Source organism: Haematobia irritans, chromosome 2 (genome assembly GCF_050003625.1).
Source record: "Haematobia irritans isolate KBUSLIRL chromosome 2, ASM5000362v1, whole genome shotgun sequence".
Lineage (NCBI taxonomy): Eukaryota > Metazoa > Arthropoda > Insecta > Diptera > Muscidae > Haematobia > Haematobia irritans.
In genome coordinates this window covers 12,142,260-12,166,153 of record NC_134398.1, presented here as the reverse complement: position 1 = coordinate 12,166,153, position 23,894 = coordinate 12,142,260, and the positions used below count along the sequence as shown (strand labels likewise).

The window sequence follows — 23,894 nt, the reverse complement described above, 5'->3', positions numbered from 1 at the left end:
AATTTATTTTGGCAAATTTGTTTTGGCAGTAGCCGACTATCAAACCTTTTTTCGGAAGGTTCAGGTGCAGTTCACTTTGGGTTGAGTGAATTACCCAAATTTATTCTGATAATTGGTTGATAGTTTCGCTGCAAGTAGAGGATGCTGATGAGGAATGTGGTAATTCCGAAACAGCTGTACATCCCACCATCTTGCAGTCTATAGGGCTTTGCCCAATAAATTTGACAAGCATACTTTTCCTCTGTTGGTTAAGCTACACTTGTAGTTTAATCAATGCATGGCTTTAAGCTGAGATCAAAAACAACAATAACGAAATAAAATTTTGGTAAAATTTTCATAAAACTTTTATAAATAATTAAAATGTTGACAAAATTTTCTATAGAAGTAAAATTTTAATGAAATTTTCTATAAAAAATAAATAATAAAAAAAATCTATAGAAATAAAATTTTGACAAAATCACCTGTAAAAGTTTTGAATAAATTTCCGTAGAAACAAAATTTTAATCAAATGTTCATAGAAATAAATTTGTTGAAAAATTCTCTATAGAAATAAAATTTTGACAAAATTTTCTATAAAAATAAAATTTTGACAAAATTTTCTATAGAAATGAAATTTTGATAAAATTTTCTATAGAAATAAAATTTTGGTAAAATTTTCATAGAACTTTTATAAATAAATAAAATGTTGACAAAATTTTATAAAGAAGTAAAATTTTAATGAAATGTTCTATAAAAAATAAATAATAAAAGAATCTATAGAAATAAAATTTTGATAACATTTTCATAGAAATAAAATTTTGACAAAATTACCTGTAAAAGTTTTGATCAAATTTCCGTAGAAACAAAATTTTGATCAAATGTCCATAGAAAAAAATTTGTTGAAAAAATTCTCTATAGAAATAAAATTTTGACAAAAATTTTCTATAGAAATAAAATTTTGACAAAATTTTCTATAGAAATAAAAGTTCGACGTAATTTGACAAAGTTTCCTATAGAAATAAATTTTCTATAGAAATAAAATTTTCTATAGAATTTTCTATAGAAATAAAATTTTGACAAATTTTCCTATAGAAACAAAATTTTAACAAAATTGTGTATAGAAATAAAATTTTTGACAAAATTTTGTATAGAAATAAAATTTTAAGAAAATTTTCTATAGAAATAAAATTTTGACAAAATTTTCTATAGAAAAAATTACCTGTAGAAATGTTGACCAAATTTTCGTAAAAACAAAATTTTAATCAAATAGTCATCGAAATAAATTTTTTGTTAGAATTTTCTATAGAAATAATTTTTTGACAAAATTTTCTATAGAAATACTATTTTGACAAAATTTTCTATAGAAATAAAAATTTGATAAAATTTTCTATAGAAATAAAATGTTGGCAAAATTTTCTATAGAAATAAAATTTAGGCAAAATTTTCTATAGAAATAAAATCTAGACAAAATTTTCTACAGAAATAAAATTTAGACAAAATTTTCTATAGAAATAAAATTTTGACAAAATTTTCTATAGAAATAAAATTTTGACAAAATTTTCTATAGAAATAAAATTTTGACAAAATTTTCTATAGAAATAAAATTTTGACAAAATTTTTTATAGAAACAAATTTTACCAAAATTTTCTATAGAAAAAAATTTGGACAAAATTTTCTATAGAAATAAATGTTTTGACAAAATTTTCTATAGAAACAACATTTTGATAAAATATTGGATAGAAATAAAATTTTCATACAATATTCTGTAGAAATAAATTTTTATCAAATTTTTCTGTAGAAATAAAATTTTAAAATACAATTTTTCTAAAGTTTGTAGATTTTTGGTAAAATTGTCTTAAATTTTGGTAGACTGGAAACCGTGGTGTCAATGCGTATAAGTTATATTAATTTTTGCACTAGGTTGCGTATGATGAATATGGTTGCACTTATGTTCAAATACGCCATATTAAATATTGAGATACACATAAAGTTTTAGCTGTATCACAAAGACAAAGATTGTGATACCGCAGGAGCTGAACTTATTTCTCATTAATTTTTCTAAATATAGAGCAACTAGATGACGTTGGTTAGGTTGTGTATAGTTGCAGTCGGATATTACAGGCTCCCTTAGATTATTCAGTCCATTGTGATACCACAGTGGTGAACTTCTCCCTTATCACTGAGTGCTGATCGATTCTATGTTTATCTCATTGACAAGAGGCCTACCTTTTATAGCCTAGCCCCAACGAAGTTCCACATTGCGGTGAAACTACTTAGAGAAGCTTTGAAATACTCAGAAATGTTACCAGCATTACTGAGAGGAGATAATCCACCGCTGAAAAACATGCATAAAAAGGGTCAGGCCTTCAATTCCAATTTCAACCAAACACCAAAAATACTTTTTCACGGTGGATTATCTCCTCTCAATAATGCTGGTGTCAAAGATATTAAAAATTTTGTATACCTATACGTATTAGTTATTTTAATTTTTGCAAGAGGTTGCGTATGATAAATATTTATGGAATTAGGAGCGTATACGTTATTTTAATTATTACAAAAGGTTACGTACAATGAAGAAGGTTTTTCACTACATCACATCTTTACTAATATTAATTTAATTTTTGAAACTGTTCAACATTGCTGTTTATAATCAAAAAGTTTTCATTGCTTCAAATCACCTCTCTTGTTTAACTAGTTATTCGCAATTCAAAAGATAACTTCTTCGCGAAGTCAACACTTTTCACACCCTCCTATTTCTCTAAATTCATAGCTTTAACTGCTCTTTTGTTCTCTGACAAATGTTTAATAAAATCTTTAATAGCAACATGCCTTAAGTGCTTTTTGTGAAATTTATCTCTTTCGACAAATATTTTATAACCTTTCCAAGAACAATAGGACATGAGTCTACTCCAAGTTTGTGTTCTTTTAATAAAATGAAACGCCTTTTGGTTTAAATCTTAATTATCACAGACTTGTAGCAATTTAATGTTCATATTTACAAACAAAACAAACAACAACAATACCAAGAATATAGCATTTATAGACTTTTGACAGTGTACAAATCTTAACGGGCACCCTTGGTGGTAACCAAGCAATACTTCTCCTATTTTCATAGCTCACACTTTGCCGCTGCAATGAAATCCCGAAAAGGGAAAGTGGAAGGTTTTTTTTATGATTGTCGATAAACAAATAAACGATTTCGACAAAATATAAAGTGGTGTAATATTGCAATTTCTTAGGAATTATGTCACAATTAAATCAAGTCTCCTTGAGATGACTTTTCTTCTGACTCTATTTCTATAGAAATACATGAAACATTTGAGAAAGGAGAATTTCTGGAAATTTTAGCTTTTTTATTATCTCTACCATAGAATGGAGAGTATATCAATATTGTTATCCCATTTGTAACATATTAATCCATCCGTTGGTACATGCGGGTCATTTTGGTCTAAAAACCGTTAGTAAAAATTTTATTCTTTTACGTCCTTGTGGTTCAGCTTTAATCCAATCTGCTCTAAATTTGGTACGATCCGGTAGTATCCACCTTCTGTCAACCGAATAAACACTTATCCCTAAAAGTTCATAATTTTACCATACATAGTCTCCATAAAATTGATCCTTAAATTTAACATCTTGATCGTTTTGGTGGCGCATCTGATCCGCTTGCAACCCACATACTTTAGTTCATAACACATCCGATATAGTTAGAACTCTGTTCTAATATAGTTAGGACTCTGTACCAATATATTTAGGACTGTGCGATAATATAGTTGGGAGTTTAAGCCAATATTATTGGGACTGTGTCCAAATATAAATGGGACTCCCAACATAGTTAGGACTCTGTCCTTATAGTAGGGCCTCCGTCCCTATATAGTTAGGACTCCGTCCCTTTCGTACTGTGTTTCAATATATTTAGGATCTTGTCCGAATATATATGGGACTCTGTCCCATAGGACACCGTCACAATACCATTGGGACTCTGTCCAAATATAGTTGGAATACGTTTTCAATATATTAAGGAACCTGCATTCTGCCCTAATATATTTATGACTCCGCTGCAATATAGTAGGGACAATATCGCAATATAGGTAGGATTCAGTCTCACTGTATTCGGGACACTATCCCAATATATTTAGGACTCTGTCCCACTATCGTTGGGACTGTATTCGAATATAGGTCGCACTTTATCCCAATATATTTGGAAGTCTTCCTAATAGAGTTGGAACTCTGTGCATTATATTTGTGTTTCTATCCTAATATCATTGGAACTCTGTCTCAATATGTATTGGACATTATCCGATTGGACGTGTTCGCTTGGAATTCTGTCCGAATAATGTTGGGACTTTGTTCTAATATCTTAGGGACTCTGACCTAATATCGTTGGGACTATGTATCAATATCATGGGACTATGTCTCAATTTCGTCGGGACTCTGTCCTAAAATTGTTGGGACTCTGTCCTAAAATTGTTGGCACTCTGTCCCAATTTCGTCAAGACTCTGTCATAAAATCGTTGGGACTCTTTCCCAACTTCGTTGGAACTCTGTCCTATTAATGTTGGGATTCTCTACCAATAGCATTGGGACTCCATCCCAATTTCGTTGGAATAATGTTGAGACTTTGTTCTAATATCTTAGGGACTCTGACCTAATATCGTTGGGACTATGTATCAATATCATGGGACTATGTCTCAATTTCGTCGGGACTCTGTCCTAAAATTGTTGGGACTCTGTCCTAAAATTGTTGGCACTCTGCCCCAATTTCGTCAAGACTCTGTCATAAAATCGTTGGGACTCTTTCCCAACTTCGTTGGAACTCTGTCCTATTAATGTTGGTATTCTCTACCAATAGCATTGGGACTCCATCCCAATTTCGTTGGAACTTTGTGCCAATTTCGTAGGGACTCTGTCCCAATATCGTTGGGACTCCGTCCCAATTTCATCGGAACTCTATCGTAAAATCGTCTCTGTCCCAATATCGCTGAAGGTCTTTCCCAATATAGTTGGGACGCTTGCTCAATAGCGTTTGGACTCTGTCCAATATCGTTAGGATTCTACCCAAATATCGTTGCCACTCTGTCCTAAAATCGGTAGGACTCTTTTCCAATATCGTTGGGACTTTGTTCCAATATCATTGGGACTCTGTTCCAATTTCGTTGGAACTCTGTTCTATTAATGTTGGGACTCTCTACTAATATCATTTGGACTCTGCCCTAATATCGTTGGAACTCTGTCCCAATATCATTGGAACTCTGTCCCAATACCGTTGAAACTCTATCCTATTAATGTTGGGACTCTCTACAAATAGCATTGGGACTCTGTCCCAATGTAGTTGCAACTTTGTTCCAATTTTGTGGGGACTCAGTCCTAAAATTGTTGGCACTCTGCCCCAATTTCGTCAAGACTCTGTCATAAAATCGTTGGGACTCTTTCCCAACTTCGTTGGAACTCTGTCCTATTAATGTTGGTATTCTCTACCAATAGCATTGGGACTCCATCCCAATTTCGTTGGAACTTTGTGCCAATTTCGTAGGGACTCTGTCCCAATATCGGTGGGACCCTGTCCCAATTTCGTCGGAACTCTATCGTAAAATCGTCTCTGTCCCAATATCGCTGAAGGTCTTTCCCAATATAGTTGGGACGCTTGCTCAATAGCGTTTGGACTCTGTCTCTATATCGTTGGGACTCTGTCCAGATTTCGGCAGGACTCTGTCCTAAAATCGTTGGAACTCTCTCCCAATATCATTGGGACTCGGTTCCAATATCACTGAGGGTCTATTCCAATATAGTTGAGTCCTTTTCCCAATATCATTGGGTTTCTGTTCCAATATCATTGGGATTTGATCCAAATATCGTTGCCACTCTGTCCTAAAATCATTAGAACTCTTTTCAAATATCGTTGGGACTTTGTTCCAATATCATTGGGACTCTGTTTCAATTTCGTTGGAACTCTGTTCTATTAATGTTGGGACTCTCTACTAATATCATTTGGACTCTGTCCCAATATCCAATATCGTTGGAACTCTGTCCCAATGTCATTGGAACTCTGTCCCAATACCGTTGGAACTCTGTGCTATTAATGTTGGGGTCCTCTACCAATAGCATTAGGACTCTGTCCCAATTTCGTTGGAACTTTGCGCCAATTTCGTAGGGACTCTGTCCCAATATCGTTGGGACTCTGTCCCAATTTCATCGGAACTCCATCGTAAAATCTTTGGGACTCTGTCCCAATATCGCTGAGGGTCTTCTCCAATATAGTTGGGACGCTTTCCCAATAACGTTTATACTCCGTCCCTATATCGTTGGGACTCTATCCAGATTTCGTCAGGACTCTGTTCTAATATCGTTGGAACTCTCTCCCAATATCATTGGGACTCTGTCCCAATATCACTGAGGGTCTTTTCCAATATAGTTGGGACCATTTCCAAATATCATTGGGACTCTGTTTCAATATTATTGGGACTCTGTCCTACTATTGTTAAGACTTTCTCTCAATAGAATTGGGACTCTATCCTATTAATGTTGGGACTCTCCGAATATCGTTGGATGTTTGTCTCAATATCGTTGAGGGTCTTTTCCAATATAGTTGGGACCCTGTTCTAATATCATTGGGACTCTATCTCAATATCGTTGGGACTCTATCTCAATATCGTTGGGACTCTGTCTCAATATCATTGAGTGTCTGTCCCAATTTCATCGGTACACTGTCCTAAAATCGTTGAAACTCTTTCCCAATATCGGTGGGACTCGGTCACAATATCGTTGGGACTCGGTCCAAATTTCATCGGGACACTGTCCTAAAATCGTTGGCGCTCGTTCCCAATGTCATTGGGACTCTTTCTAAATTTCGTTGGAACTCTGTCTTATTAATGTTGGGACTCTCTCCCAATATCGTCGGGACTCTGTCTCAATTTCGCTGTGGGTCTTTCCCAATATGGTTGGGTCCCTATCCCAATATCATTGGGTTTCTGTCCAAATATCGTTGGGATTCTATATCAGTATCGTTGCCACTCTGTCCTAAAATCGTTAGGACTCTTTCCCAATGTAGTTCGGACTCTGTTCCAATTTCGTTGGAGCTCTGTCCTCTTAATGTTGAGACTCTGTACCAATAGCATTGGGTCTCTGTTCCAATTTCGTTGAAACTCCATCCCTATTTCGTCGGGACTCTGTCTCAATTTCGCTGAGGGTCTTTCCCAATATGTTTGGGTCGCCATCCCAATATCATTGGCTTTCTGTCCCAATATCGTTGGGATTCTATTCCAATATCGTTGCCACTCTGTCCTAAAACATTTAGGACTCTTTCCCAATATCATTGGGACTCTGTTCCAATTTCGTTGGATCTCTGTCCTTTTAATGTTGAGACTTTCTACCATTGGGACTCTGTCCCAATATCGTTGGAATTCTATCGCAATATCGTTGCCATTCTGTCCTGAAAATCATTGGGATTCTTTCCCAATATTGTTGGATCTCTTTCCCAATTTCGTTGGAACTCTGTCCTATTAATGTTGGGACTCTTTCCCAATATCGTTGGGACTCTGTCCCAATTTCGTTGGAACTCTGTCCTATTAATGTTGGGATTCTCTACTATTAGCATTGGGACTCTGTTCCAATTTCATTGAAACTCCATCCCACTTTCGTCGGGACTCTGTCTCAACATCGTTGTGCTACTAATGTTGGGACTCTCTCAGAATATCTTTAGTTGTCTGTCGCAATATCGTTGAGGGTCTTTTCCAATATAGTTGGAACCCTGTCCCAATATCATTGGGACTCTGTACCAATTTCGTCGGGACTCTGTACCAATATCGTTGATGGATTTTTCTAATATAATTGGGACATAGTCCTACTATGTCCCATTTTCGTCGGAACTCTGTTGTTGGGACTTTGTCTCAATATCGTTGGAACTCTGTCCCAATATCGTGGGAACTCTGACCCATTCCCTGAAGATTTAAGTTATAGATCCCTACAAATATTGCATCCTTAGTTGTTCGTTGTCTTTAGTACACATTATCCAAACTAAGCGATACCTAATGAACTCTTTCTTAAGGCATTTCCTGTAAGTGCAGTTTGCCGAATGACAAACATCTTATACATCTTAATTCCATTTATCCTCTTGTCCTCTAATGGTTTACTTTCATTGTTCTAATCGAACGATATTTTCTTCTTCCTCGTTTTTTCTCCTTTATAGAACTGGCAACCAGTAATTAGTTCCTCACTGGCGTCTCTACTACTCTTGGGCATATCAACTCTAATTGCCATTGCATTAGTGATACACTCGGAATTAGTGCCGAAGAAGATAATGCACCACAGTCATCAGCATTCGCATCACCTTAATGCCAAATCCACAAATGCAACCAATTCTAGCGCATCAACAGCTGCTACCAGTGTCATTACAACAATGACCAGCAGTAAGTCAGGATCACCGAACTCCAAGCAGACAAATATAAAACGACAGCATCAGGAGCAGGATATGGAAAAGAACAACAAACAGCAACAGAATACAAAGGCAACAACATTGGGAGCTGAAATGTTAACACCAACATCTGTAGCATCTGCTGCAGGCAATAATATGGGTATTACCCAAATTAATGCAACACTAGGCCATAGTGTGCAAAATGCAAACAAGGATAATGCATTGCAAGGAGACGAAGGCAGTCAAGGTAGTAGCTCTGGCAGCTGTGGTGGTGGTGGTGGAGAAAGACGAGGCGGAAATGCTCAATCTCATTTAAGACGCTCGGCCTCAGCTCTCTTAAAGCCACCTTCTAGATTTAGGACAAAAACCACAAAGACCAACACCACCACCACCGCAAGTAGTAATGCTGCCGCAGCATCTGGTGTTCGAGGAGCCATTGGCATTAGTTGGCTACTTCCACTTCTATTTGCGATAACATCGCCTTTAATTTGTACAATTAATGGCAAATGGCCACAAAACTGGTGGTTGGAAATTATGAGTCATTCCTTGACATTATCGGCAACATCGTCGGCGGCGGCAATGGGCTCTGGGGCAGCAACATCAGGGGGTCTCTTCACAACAACGACGACAACAACAATTGCAGATGGTTTTGCCCCATTAAATGGACATTATTTCCAGCGTAAGCATTTAACACCGACATTCACCACAGAACCACCTCTGTTGAGCAATGGTGATAGTGTGCTGGAATTTAATACGACCACAATGGATAGTGGGGGAATGGCAACAATAGCCACATCCTCATCATCGATGGTCGAGGGTTCTTCTGCATCCTCGTTTTCAGCGCCGCCTGCTGCGGCTGCTGGGGCTGGTATGTGGTTGTCACCTTCCCAAACAGCACGTTCTTCTATGAACTCAATGCTTGGTTTTGGCCATAATGAAGACATCTACACAGGATCAACGGGCGCTAGTGGCACTGCTACAGCAGCTAGTGATTCCATGCCCTATTATTATACATCCTCTTATGGCACGAACTCATCGACCGGCATGATTGGACCATCCTTAAATTTTATTCTGTTTTTGTGCGTGGATATTTTGTTCATTTTGTTATTTTTTGCTCTATTTGCGATTTTAATCAAAAAACTTTTATGGCTTTGGCATAAAAATCGTCATGGAGGTGGCGGAACAACAATGGCCCACCAGCCAGCACATCATCTGCAAACGCCCCATCATCAATTGGATAAATTCAATACGGCCATGAAACAAAGGTACCATATCAATTTTATTTTTCTCTTGGTTTCCTTGCAAACCATTTTGGTTTATGGATCAAGGATTGTTTTATTTTCTGATTTTTCATTTCATCTAGATCTTTTTGTTTCATAGACAAGTTACTATAAACTACATTTGAACTCTTCCATTACAGCTATGATAAAAATATACAAATTTTCATACATGTTTGGTTTCTTCCCGTTTCTTTTTGGTTTTCATTTACAGAATTGGCCTATTGTATCGCACCGGTTGTCTGTTGTTAATCAAGCTTTGTACCGATGCCCTATTTATTGTATATAGTAATACAACTACCATAACATTGGAAACTTGGTGGTGTTATCCTTTTGGCATATCTTGTATATTAATGGTAAGTTTATTATAATTTCATATTTCTATAAAGTCTGCATTAAATTTGGACCTTCAAACATTTTTTTATAAAAATTGTAGAAACATCATAAAAAAGTTGTATGGGTCTTCATTTAAAAATATTTAAAATTGTTAAATTAACCCTTATATTTTAAAAGTTATGGATAATTTTATAAAATTACTTATCTATTAATATAAATCATACGCTCTATGGGCCGCAAAACGAATACCCTAAAACATTTTGTGTTAGAAACTTAACTTTAAATTTTTTTATAAAAACTTCAAAGACAACCATAAAAGGCTGCATGTGTCAGCTTTTAAAATCATTTTAAATTATTTAACTAACCCTTATATTTTAAAAGTTAAGGATAATTTCATAAAATTACTCATCTATTAATATAAATCATACGCTCCATGGGCCTGAATATAGAAAACCTTAAAAAAAACATATTCTTCAACAGTTTGTCTTTAAAAATTAACTCAATCGAACGTATGATATAAAAATATTCCTTATTAATGTTCCTACATGCAACCCCAGCGCAAATTAAAACGAAAAATATTTTTTGGGCCGCAATGTAGAATACCGTAAAAAACTACTTTCCTAAAACATTTTGTGTTAGAAAGTTAACTTCAAAAAATTTTATAAAAAAATTCAAATGCAACATAAAAAGCTGCATGTGCCAACTTTTAAAATCATTTTAAATTATTTAAATAACCTTTATATTTTAAATGTTATGGATAATTTCATAAAATTGCTCACCTATTAATATAAATCATACGCTCTATGGGCCTGCATATAGAAAACCTTAAAAAACCCATATTCCTCAACAGTTTGTCTTTAAAAATTAACTCAATCGATCGTATGATATAAAAATATTTCTTATGACTGTTCCTACATGCAAACTCCAGCCCAAATTAAAACGAAAAATATTTTTTTGGCCGCAATGTGAAATACCTTAAAAACGACTTTTCTAAAATATTTTGTGTTAGAAACTTAACTTTAAAAATTTTTTTGGATTGAGTGCCATCTCAAGCCGTATTTAAGTGTAATGGCCATCAGCTCGACCCATGTTCATAGCTTCATTCCCTAACACTGCAAAACTTCAATAGTTATGCTGGTGACCTCTTTATAAGTACTACCTAACGCAACTTGATATGCTTTCCGGATGCCTCTTCAAAAAAAATTTTTGAGTATCGAAAAAAATGCCAATGCAGTTTTCTTCCCAACAATGTTGAGACTCTGCCTCGACTGAGATGATTCTCCGTATCAACTAAATTAGGAGTCCACTTCAACAGTCTCATATGAACTGGGACTTTGTTTCAAGTGAATAGGATCTTTGTCGGAACTTAATTCATCTCCATTGGTTCGGTTCTCTGTATCAACTAAATTCTGACTCGGTCCTTACAGAGTTAAGACTCCATCTGGTACTGTACTGATGTGCTCAGTCTTGACTTCATTTCATCTAACTCGGTGTCAACTGAATTAGAACTTTGTCTTAATGGAATTAAGACTTCGTTTGGAATTTGAGAAAAGTTCCTACTCAGTCTCAACTTGATTTGAACTTTGTTACAATCGGTTCTCTGTATCAACTGAAATCTGACCCGACCCTAACAGAGTTTGGACTCCTTTTTCACAGAATTAGTACTCTGTCTTAACACCAGAGTATCTCAGTTGGGACCCTAGGAGAACACTGATATGGACCCCAGTTCGAATTATGTTGGAGATCATTAGGAATCATACGCATTCGGTTTATTACTCCAATTCCGGTCCTAACGGACTCCGCCTTTACTAAATTGGTATTCTGTCTTAACTTAGTGATGATTTCGGGGTATCTCAGTTGGTACTCTGGGCCAACCTTGAGATAGGCCTCAGTTCAGACCGAATGGAGTTGGGACTCCATCTTCACTTAATTGGTTCTTTGTCTTAACTCAGTTATTAATCCAGGATATTTCAGTTGAGACTCTCGGACAACATTGAGGTGATATCCAATTCAGACAATGTTGAACATCATTAGGAATCATTCTCATCCGAGTTAATACTCCAATTCCAATACTCTTAATGGAATTTAGACTACGTCTTTACTGAATTGTTACACTGTCTTTACTCAGTGGTGAAAACACTGAGGTACACACAAAAAAATTTTTTTCTGAATCAATCACGAAATTAATTGATCCAATTAATTTTTTAATTGAAATGTCTTCAATCACAGAAATGATAGTATCAATTAAAAAATTAATTGACAGTCAATTAAAAAATTAATTGATCCAATTAAAAAATTAATTGATACTATTAATTTGTGTGATTGATTTTTATTTCAATTAAAAAATTTGTGGATTCAATTAAATTTTTAATTGAATATTTTTTAAAACTCAATTAAGATTTTAATTGGAAAAATTTTCGTGAAATTTTTTTCTGTGTAGGATTCAGTTCAGACCGAATGGAGTTGGGACTTCATCTTCACTGAATTGGTTCCCTGTCTTAACTCAGTTTTTAATCGAGGATTTTTCAGTTGGAACTCTGGATGAACACTAAGAAGAACATCGTTTGGGAGCCACCGTGGTGTAATGGTTAGCATGCCCGCCTTGCATACACAAGGTCGTGGGTTCGATTCCTGCTTCGACCGAACACCAAAAAGTTTTTCAGCCTCAGTAATGCTGGTGACATTTCTGAGGGTTTCAAAGCTTCTCTAAGTGGCTTCACTGCAATGTGGAACGCCGTTTGGACTCAGCTATAAAAAGGAGGTCCCTTGTCATTGAGCTTAACATGGAATCGGGCAGCACTCAGTGATAAGAGAGAAATTCACCAATGTGGTATCACAATGGACTGAATAGTCTAAGTAAGCCTGATACATCAGGCTACCACCTAACCTAACCTAACCTATCGTTTGGAATCATTCTCGTCCTGTTTAGTACTACAACCCCGGTCCTAATGGACTTGGGACTCCGTCTTTATTGAATTGCTACTCCGTCTTAACTCAGTGGTGGTATCTCAGTTGGGACTCTTGGGGAACACTGTGACGGGACTCAGCTCAGGCAATACTGGACAGCTTTGGGAACCATGCTGATTCGGGTTAACACTCCAACTACGATCCTAACTGATTTCGGGTTCTTTCTTCACTGAATTGGTTCTCTGTTTTAATTCAGTTGGGATTCTGGGAGAACACTAAGATGAGCCTCATTTCGAACAATCTTCAACATCTTTGGGAATTATTCACTTCCGGTTGTTTACTCCAACTCAAGTCGTAACAGAGTTGGGACTCCTCCTTCACTAAATTGGTATGCTGTCTTACCTCAGCGGTGAAACCGCGGCATCTCAATAGAGACTCTTCGCCTAGACTGAGGTAGGACTCAGTTCAGACTATCTTTTGGAATCATTCCCATCTAAGTTAATACTCCAAAATTGGACCTAACGGAGTTGGCATACCATTTTTACTGATTTGATACTCTGTCTTAATTTAATCCGTGACATCCCTGGTGATGCACTGAGGTGAGACCCAATTCAGACAATGTTAGACATCTTTAGGAATCATTCTCATCCGAGTTAACACCCCAACTCCAATACTCCTAATGGATTTTTTTCTCCGTGTTTGCTGAATTGGTACGCTTTCTGTACTCAGTTTTGAATCTAAGGCATCACAGTTGGAACTCTGAGATAGGACTCAGTTCAGACCTCATGTAGTTGGGACTCCTTGAATTCAGTTCTCTGGAATTGGGACTCCTAATGAAATTGGGACTCCTTTTGCGCTGAATTAGTACTCTGTCTTAACACTGGTTTTAATCCGGGATATATCAGTTGAGACTCTCGGACAACATTAAGGTGAGACCCAATTCAGACAAGGTTTGACATTTTTAGGAAACATTCTCATCCGAGTTAATTCTCCAATTCCAATACTGCTAATGGAATTCAGATTTTGTCTCTGCTGAATTGGCACTCTTTTATTACTCAGTTTTAATATGGGGCATCTCAGATGGGACTCTGGGGGAACACTGAGGTAGGACTCAGTTCAGCTGATGTTAGAAATCTTTCGGAATGATTCTCATCCGAGTTAATACTTTGCCAAACTGACTTTAGCTTAGTCAACTCCAATCCTGATGGAATTTAGAATCCGTCATTACTGAATTGATACTCAGTTGGGAGTATGAGGTAGAACTTCTTCACTGAATTGGTACTTTTCCTTGACTCAGTTGGGACAGTTGAGACTTTGGGGAAGTTCTGCGCTGAACCTCACTTTGAACAATATTTGACATCTCTCGGAATCATTCTCGTCCGGTTTATGATTCTAATTCCTTTCCTAAAGGAGTTGGGAATCCATCTTTATTGAACTGATATACTGTCTTACCTCAGTTTTGAATCCGGGAAATTTGAGTTGGGCCGGGGGAGCACTGAAGTAGGACCCAGTTCAGCTGATGTTAGAAATCTTTCGGAATGATTCTCATCCGAGTTAATACTTTGCCAAACTGACTTTAACTTAGTCAACTCCAAACCTGATGGAATTTAGAATCCGTCTTTACTGACTTGGTACTCTTTCATTACTCAGTTATGAACCTGGAGCATCTCAGTTGAGATCCTGAGGTATGACTCAATTCAGACCTGATGTAGTTGGGACACCTTCTTAACTGAATTGGTACTATATCTTAACTAAGTTTTCAATCCAGAGTATGACTGCGGTGAACCCCATTTCGAACAACGTTGAACTTCTTTCGGAATCATTCTCTTGCGGTTTATTAATCTAACTCCGATCCTAAGGGAGTTTGAACTTCCTCTTTACTGAACTGATACACTGTTGTAGCTCAGTCGCGAATCTGGAAGATTTGAGTTGAGACTCTGGGGAAACACTGAGGTGGGACCCAGTTCGGACAATTTTAGAAATCTTTCGGAATTGTAACTCAAACCCAGTCCTAACTCACCGTTAATGTCTCCGTTGACACTCTTGGGCTAAACTGAGGTGGAACCGAGTTAAAAGAATGTTGGGCATCTTTCGGGATCATTCTCATCGGAATTAATAATTTGCCTATCTGACTTTAACTCCGTCGGAACTGCGTTGGAAATCTCAACTGTGGTGCCCCTTAGTCTAATATGAGTTTGGCTACAAACTTAATTGATTTGCAAGTTTTTCAGAAGAGAGACTCTGATGAAAATTAATCGTTTCAAAATACCTCATAGACTTAGATCTACAACAAATGTCATAAGACTCTGTGTCCACCCCTTTTTGTTTTGGGCACAATCCAGATCAATATGGGCATCTGTGATATCGGAATATTTCCCATATATTTTCATCGTACTTGATGTACTAACTCAACTTAAGTCAACTCCATATTGACAAATCTGATTAAGCTAAATTAGATCACATTTGAATGGGGATCTTTTCTCAATTGGGAGATAATTTAGTCGGGCAGCTGTGAGTTCGGAATATTTCCCATATATTTCCATCATACTTGATGTACTCGCCCAACTCAGTCTAACTCCATCTTGACAGACCTGATTAAGCTAAATTAGATCACACTTGAAAAGGGATCTTGTCTTAATTGGGAGACAATTTAGTCGTGACAGAACTCCATTGACACTCAAGAGTTCGAACTCAGTAAAGACAGTGTCTTTATTTATCTTAATATAGAATTCGCTACTATCTCATCAGAGTTGATATTTTGTTTAAACATGACTATGTTTGGACTAAGTTTATTAGGTATGTAGCATCAACTGATTTATGACGATATCTCTTTTCATTCGGAGGTTGTTTCAATCATCTTAGTTACGATTCTTTCTCGGGGGATTTAATCTTTTCTTTCAACTGATTTTGGCATATGGACTGAGCCTTAATTGAGTTGGAATTTTTCATTGGGCAATGGGTGCGTATAATCGATTCTATTAGTTTTATATTGAATCTATTAATAATACTTATCCGCACCACTGACCTAAATACAAAATTTTCGGTTGGAACATAGTTAAGGGGCCACATCAAATGTGATGAAGTTCTATGGCATGTACATTGTTTCTGAATCTACTTAGCTATGTCAACAAAGAACTTAACAACCTAAATCCACTAAAAATTACAAGAAAATCATAAAATCTTTATAGCGTAATAGTATGACGAATATAGAAAAATTTCAATGCCACTCTATTTACATAAAAACTCAATGGACCCATAAAATTGTCTCTTTTTACTTTATTTCATTTTGACTTAGTGGTGATATTTATTCCACAACATTTACAATATGTACGTGATGTAATTTTATCGAATGATTTGATAGAGTATAGTATATTCGAATCAGTAATTGCGGGGGAAAAAATAACCTTAGGCAACAACAGGCAATGGTGGTAGCAGGGTGCATTAATTTAATGTCCTCTTTTTGAATATTTTTCTTTGTAGGTGAGTACGGTTTAGATTTTGATGTGATCTAAAACGTATATATTACTAAGTAAACATTATAAAGAAAATATTTTATAATTTATTTATCACTTTTTACTAAAAAATATTTTATATCAATCTTTTTTTATATTAAATAACTAAATCGTGTTATAAATTCATGCCCATGGTGGCGTATAATTGTTTTTAATATGAATTGATTTTGTTTCGTATAACTAATACGCAATAAGGGTCACTTGTATTAATATTACTTATACGCCACACTGAGCAAAATATAAAAAAACAATTGAATTAACATCCAAATAAAAAAAAATTATCACATTAAAATGTCAATATATTTTATTAATAAACTACTAGCCATTATAAATTGTTTTACTTCACTTAAATGCTTACTTACAGCCTGTTTCTGTATGTCGAACGAGCTCTATCGATAACATTTTGCAAAAATGTTTTATAGAAATAATATATTTAATAAAATTTTCTACAGCAATAAAATTGTAACAATTGCCTGTTTCGGTATCAGGCTAACATGAAATATAACAAAATTTTCTATAGTAATAAAATTTTGACAAAATTTAAATTTTGACAAAATTTAAATTTTGACAAAATTTTCTATAGAAATAAAATTTGGACAAAATTTTCTATAGAAATAAAATTTGGACAAAATTTACTATAGAAATAAAATTCGGACAAAATTTTCTAAGAAATAAACACAAGAATTAAAAGAAATTATAATGCTCACTCTTACAAAATCACCAAACAGTATTCCAGACATAACAAACAGAAAGCTAACTTAAAATCATCTGTGACTTTTCTGATAAAATGCAGAGAAAGCGGCATTATCCCTAACTTTATTGTCAATACTACCAAACACATATATGATATATTTACAGACAGCAACAACAAAATCGCGCCAAATGTAGAAAAAACATTAGCAAATCATAACTACAATTTTCACTTAAAAATTTTGAAGCTTCTAATACAAGAAAAACACAAACAAATCAAGCTCAATAGTGAGAAAATTACATCAATACATACTCAATTGAGAGACCTCTTGATCAATGAGGATCTAACACTATTTATCGACAGCGAACTTTCTCTTTTCAACAGTCAAATCAACAAAAACAAAACCACACACAGAAAGAAATTTGAGAATCTACTACAACAGCACAACAAAGAGATCAACATAAAGTTCAACGAGCAATGGTTTGTAAATACAACGAACAAACACATACCAACAAATGTGCAGTGGCTTCTCTCACTAGGCCCGAAGTATTCGCTCCCTTTGACGAGAGCTCAATTTCCTCTACTGAAAATCATCGCAGAAGGAGAAGACTTGGTGAGAACTACAGATGACAAAGAAGAGCAAGAAATAGCAAGAACAAAGTTCACAACACTGATAGATGACCATTTACACAAGACAAACGTAAACAAAAGAGATAAATTTATACTAGGTACAGTGGCTCAAACGAAGAAATATTTGAAAGACAACAAGGATGTTTTAATATTAAGTGCGGATAAAGGTGGAAAAACTGTTGCTATGGACAGCAAAGAATACAAATCCAAAATGCATGCGATAATACACGACATGTGTAGTTACAAACGGTTAAAAATTGATCCAACATCGAAATTTCAAACCAAGAATAATAAATTAGTGGAAAAATTATATAAAGAAAACTTAATCAGCATCGAGGAAAAGAATAAATTGACGAATAAAACTGCTATAGCCCCAAGGATTTACGGCCTTCCGAAGGTACACAAGGAAGGAACACCATTGAGACCAATTTGCTCATCGATCAATGCACCATCGTATAAGATGTGCAGATATATATCTAGTATCTTAAAGAACGTCACCAAAGATTCAAAATACAATGTAAAAGACGCGATTGACTTTAAAACGAGGATTAAGAATGTAAGGCTAACAGATGATGAAATCCTGATATCGTTTGATGTTGTATCACTGTTTCCCAGTATACCGGTAAACCTAGCCATTGCAATGATTGAGAAGAAATGGGACTTAATCAAAAATTATACAAAAATACCTCGTGATATTTTCAAGGAACTAGCACTATTTTGTATCAAAGACAGTAGGTACTTCAAATATGAAGATAAGACATATGAACAATTGAAAGGAATGCCAATGGGATCTCCAGCATCTCCAATAATTGCTGACATCATCATGGAAGAGCTACTAGACGTGTCCTTAAGCAAGATACCGAAACCTCGAATTATAACAAAATATGTGGACGACATATTTGCGATAGTAAAGAAAACCGACGTGGAAAGTACTCTTGACGCATTAAACTCATTCCACAGCCAAATACAATTTACAATGGAGTTAGAGAAGGATAACAAGCTACCATATTTAGACTGTAACATACTGAGAGATGATAATTGTTTGAGGCTGAATTGGTATCAAAAACCAACAGCAACTGGACGACTAATAAATTATAATTCAAAACACAATAAAAGTATAATCCATATGACAGCAATCAATTTTATAGATCGAATCTTAAGGATAAGTGATGCAGAATTCCACAAGGAGAATGAAATAAAGATAAGACAAATATTGACCACAAACGATTTTCCAAATAGAATAATAAGCAGACTAATAAATCGCGTTAAAAATAAAACACTTGACGAAAACATTAAAACTAAGACTATTGAAGAGCCGGACCATAATAAGGATAAGTCATACAAACCCATGACTTACGTTGAAGGATTCTCAGAGCGTTTTTTCAAATCGGACGTATATAACAAGGACAAGATTCAAATTGCTTCACGCACATCGAGAACAGTAAAGGAATTATTCAGCAACACAAAGTCAAAAATAAAGAATGAGGACAGGAGTAACATAGTGTACAAAATTAAATGTAATGGAGACAAGTCCAACATATGCCCAATGGCATATGTTGGCACTACAATGACCAAACTTAAGACAAGACTTTCGTCGCATATATCAGACCTTAAAGCTGTAGACAAATCAGTAGAGCAAAAAACAGCACTTGCAGCTCACTGTGCAACAACAGGACACAAGCCCAACTTCACAGACGTCGAGATACTTGCTCAAGAGAATAATCATAGGCGTAGATACACTCTTGAGATGCTTAATATAATAGATCTCTCTCCTGACAAGAGAATGAATTTCAAAAAAGACACGGAAGAATGCGCGAGAATGTATCGACACATCATAAACAAGCATCGACACAAACGAAGCTTAGTGTACGGTGGCTTGCAGAACGAACAGCATCACACGAACTCACGTTAGTTATTTTCAATATATTATATCTAAAATAATATTGTGATTTGTGAACATTAAAAGTAATTTAATTTTTGTAATTTATGTAGATACAAAATCCCAGAAGATGGTTAGTGGCACTAACCGAAATATTGGAAATAAATATTAAAACAAATCAATAATCGATTGTTTCTATGACCTCAAGCCGAACAAAATTAATAATCAGAATAAACATAAAATAGGTCAACAACACTCAAAAATATTTTTAAGAAATAAAATTTGGACAAAATTTTCTATAGACATAAAAATTTTGAATAGAAATGAAAGTTTGACAAAATTTTCTATCGAAGTAAAATTTTGCAAAAAAAAACTGTTAAAATGGTCCGCTTGTTCGAATTTTGGTCCAATTTTGGAAAAATGTTGGGCCAAAATAAAAATTCATTGTGGCAATGCTGACCGTAATTGAAATTGCATTCGTACCCAAAATAAAATTTTAACAAAATTTTCTAAAAAAATAAAATTTTAACAAAATTTTCTAAAAAAATAAAATTTTAACAAAATTTTCTATAGAAATAAAATATTGACAACATTTTCTAAAATAATAAAATTTTGTCTAAATAAATAAAATGTTGACAAAATCTTCTATAGAAATAAAATTTTGACAAAAATTTTTATAGAAACAAAATTTTGACAAAATTTTCTATAGAAATAAAATTTGGACAAAAAATTTCTATAGAAATAAAATTTGGATAAAATTTTCGATACAAATAAAATTTGGACAAAATTTTCTTAAGAAATAAAATTTTGACAAAATTTTCTATAGAAATAAAATTTGGACAAAATTTACTATAGAAATAAAATTCGGACAATATTTTCTAAAGAAATAAAATTTTGACAAAATTTACTATAGAAATAAAATTTGGACAAAATTTACTATAGAAATAAAATTCGGACAACAAATTTTATAGAAATAAAATTTGGACAAAATTTTCTAAAGAAATAAAATTTTGAATAGAAATGAAAGTTTGACAAAATTTTCTATCGAAGTAAAATTTTGCAAAAAATTTTAAAATGGTCCGCTTGTACGAATTCTGATCCAATTTTGGAAAAATGTTGGGCCAAAATAAAAATTCATTGTGGCAATGCTGACCGTAATTGAAATTGCATTCGTACCCAAAATAAAATTTTAACAAAATTTTCTATAGAAATAAAATGTTGAAAATATTTTCTAAAATAAAAAAATTTTGTCAAAATTTTCTAAATAAATAAAATGTTGACAAAATTTTCTATAGAAATAAAATTTGGACAGAATTTTCTATAGAAATAAAATTTGGACAAAAAATGTCTATAGAAATAAAATTTGGACAAAAAAAAATAAAAAAAATAAATAAAATAAAATTTGGACAAAATATTCTATAGAAGTAAAATTTGGACAAAATTTTCTATAGAAATAAAATTTGGACAAAATTTACTATAGAAAAAAAATTCGGACAAAAAATTCTATACAAATAAAATTTGGACAAAATTTTCTAAAGAAATAAAATTTTGACAAAATTTTCTATAGACATAAACATTTTGAATAGAAATGAAAGTTTGAGAAAATTTTCTATCGAAGTAAAATTTTGCAAAAAATGTGAAAATGGTCCGCTTGTACGAATTTTGGTCCAATTTTGGAAAAATGTTGGGCCAAAATAAAAATTCATTGTGGCAATGCTGACCGTAATTGAAATTGCATTCGTACCCAAAATAAAATTTTAACAAAATTTTCTATAGAAATAAAATGTTGACAACATTTTCTATAATAATAAAATTTTGTCAAAATTTGAATGTTGACAAAATTTTCTATAGAAATAAAATTTGGACAAAATTATCTATAGAAATAAAATTTGGACAAAATTTTCTATAAAAATAAAATTTGGGTAAAAAATTTCTATAGAAATAAAATTTGGACAAAATTTTCTAAAGAAATAAAATTTTGACAAAATTTTCTATAGAAATAAAATTTGGAAAAAATTTTCTATAGAAATAAAATTTGAACAACAATTTCTAAAGAAATAAAATTTGGACAAAATTATCTATAGAAATAAAATTTGGACAAAATTTTCTATAAAAATAAAATTTGGGTAAAAAATTTCTATAGAAATAAAATTTGGACAAAATTTTCTAAAGAAATAAAATTTTGACAAAATTTTCTATAGAAATAAAATTTGGAAAAAATTTTCTATAGAAATAAAATTTGAACAACAATTTCTAAAGAAATAAAATTTTGACAAAATTTTCTATAGACATAAACATTTTGAATAGAAATGAAAGATTGGAAAAATTTTCTATCGAAGTAAAATTTTGGAAAAATTTTAAAATGGTCCGCTGGTACGAATTTTGGTCCAATTTTAGAAAAATGTTGGGACACAATATAAAATTCAATGTGGCAATGCTGACCGTAATTGAAATTGCATTTGTACCCAAGCCCAGTTGCATTAATAATACTAATACGCCAGGCTGGCCACATTTCAACTCATATGAATAGAAAATGGAAATTTGTGATGTTTATATAGTTTTGGATCTGGGTACGGGGTTTGCCTCATCGCTTGAAGTGCTGACCAAAATCTCAATGTATAAACTGCAGACCGAAGGCTAAAAGACCAAATCCCAATATATCAAAATAGCTTAATGGCGTATTAATATACTACGTAATGGTTAATGAGGTCGGATAATTCGTAATAGACTTCGTAGATTTAGTCTATCCTTCGAAAGATAATATTAACAAAATCTAACAAGTTTACTTGTGTTTTTACTTGATGAAAATCCAATACAAAATTAGTTCTTTGTTAGCCATGGAATCGTATAATTGATCGTAATTGTTGTCATAATACATACGCACCCAAGTCTATTTGCATTAATAATACTAATACGCTATATTGGCCAAATTTCAATTCACAGGAAGAAAAAACGAAAATAAATATTTTCTATATATTTTAGGAGCTATATGCGTATATCATTAAATTTTTGCATTAGATACCTTAAGTACCACCCATTCTCTTTAAGTTTATATATATATGGCCTTAAAAAAAAACCTCAAAACAAATCCAGTTTCTTCCCATATTTAATAAACTCTATAATATAGAATGTAAAAAATTGTCTTTTACCCTTTAAAATGCATTCAAATGATCTTAAGTCTTAAGCAGTAATAGAATCTGAAGTTTTTATATACACACTTTTATTGTTTGTGTTTTTGTTTTTTTAATGAAAATTCATTTTGATAGTTCATTTGCTTTTCAAACATATGCAAAATTTAAATTGTTTTCACAACAGGATCAACCCTCTTCGAAAAGTGCATACAATTCAGTCAAGTAAAACAAACAAAGTCATTGCTCTACATACTACACACACACTCTCTCTCTCTCTCATACACACACACAGACACCTTCTTGTCCCCCTTTTGTTTTTTTCTTGCATATATTTTTCCAGCTTTATTTGAAGCCAGCAAGAGTCTTAACCAGCTTGCCACTTGGGTGGTTGGCCTCTATGGCATAATAGTTTATAGGGTTTTAGTTTTTTCTTTTCTTCTCTTCTACAGTAACCAAGAGAGCGGGAGAAAAGAGACCAAAATAACTACAAACTTTTCTTGTAGTTATTTTAAATTTACTCCTTTATATGTGCTTTAATCTTGGTTCTTATATGAAGTTTGTTTATGTTGCTGGCATTGCCATTGCCTTTCATTTATGAAATTTATACGCACTTTTTGTGGCATTGCTCTGATGCAGCACCCTGCTTCTGCTGCTAGTGGGGATGTGTATTGAGTTTTTTTTCGAACTAAAGTAAAATTCCCTCATAGCAGATATGGGAATGTGTTTTGTTTTTGTTGGTTGTCTTTACATTTTTTTGGGCCAAACGCAAGAATTTCTATTCTTTTTATTGTTCAGTAAAACAACAACAGCAACAACAAAAATTGGCAAAAATCCAGTAAACAGTTTGTGGTTGTTTTTGTTGTTAACAAATTATGAATGTTATAGGATATGAAAGTAGTTTTCAAATATTAGGGTGGGTCAAAACCATATGTCAATGTTAGACATTAGAAGTAAAAGATGTCTATAAAACCCCAGCTAAATATTTGGAAGTTCTTCTCAAGGCACAACTTTAAAAGAACTTCCAAAAATGCTCTCCCAAAGATGTTCTTTATTTTAACTGCACAGGAAGTTCACTTAAGTCAATTCCTTTATAACTCGCTTTTTCATATTTTTAATGGGATTTTTTGTGTGTGTTTCAAATAAGA

At 33.6% G+C, this 23,894-nt stretch overlaps 1 protein-coding gene across 1 annotated transcript in view; it reads left to right on the top strand.

Annotated features, from left to right (window-relative positions):
- Window positions 1–23,894, top strand: part of LOC142223481 (uncharacterized) — a 525,017-nt gene that overhangs the window by 438,524 nt on the left and 62,599 nt on the right. Inside the window, exons 17-18 of the mRNA XM_075293366.1 lie at window positions 8,162–9,651; window positions 9,878–10,019. Coding sequence (XP_075149481.1) covers window positions 8,162–9,651; window positions 9,878–10,019 — 1,632 coding nt within the window. The remainder of the gene's footprint in view (window positions 1–8,161; window positions 9,652–9,877; window positions 10,020–23,894) is intronic.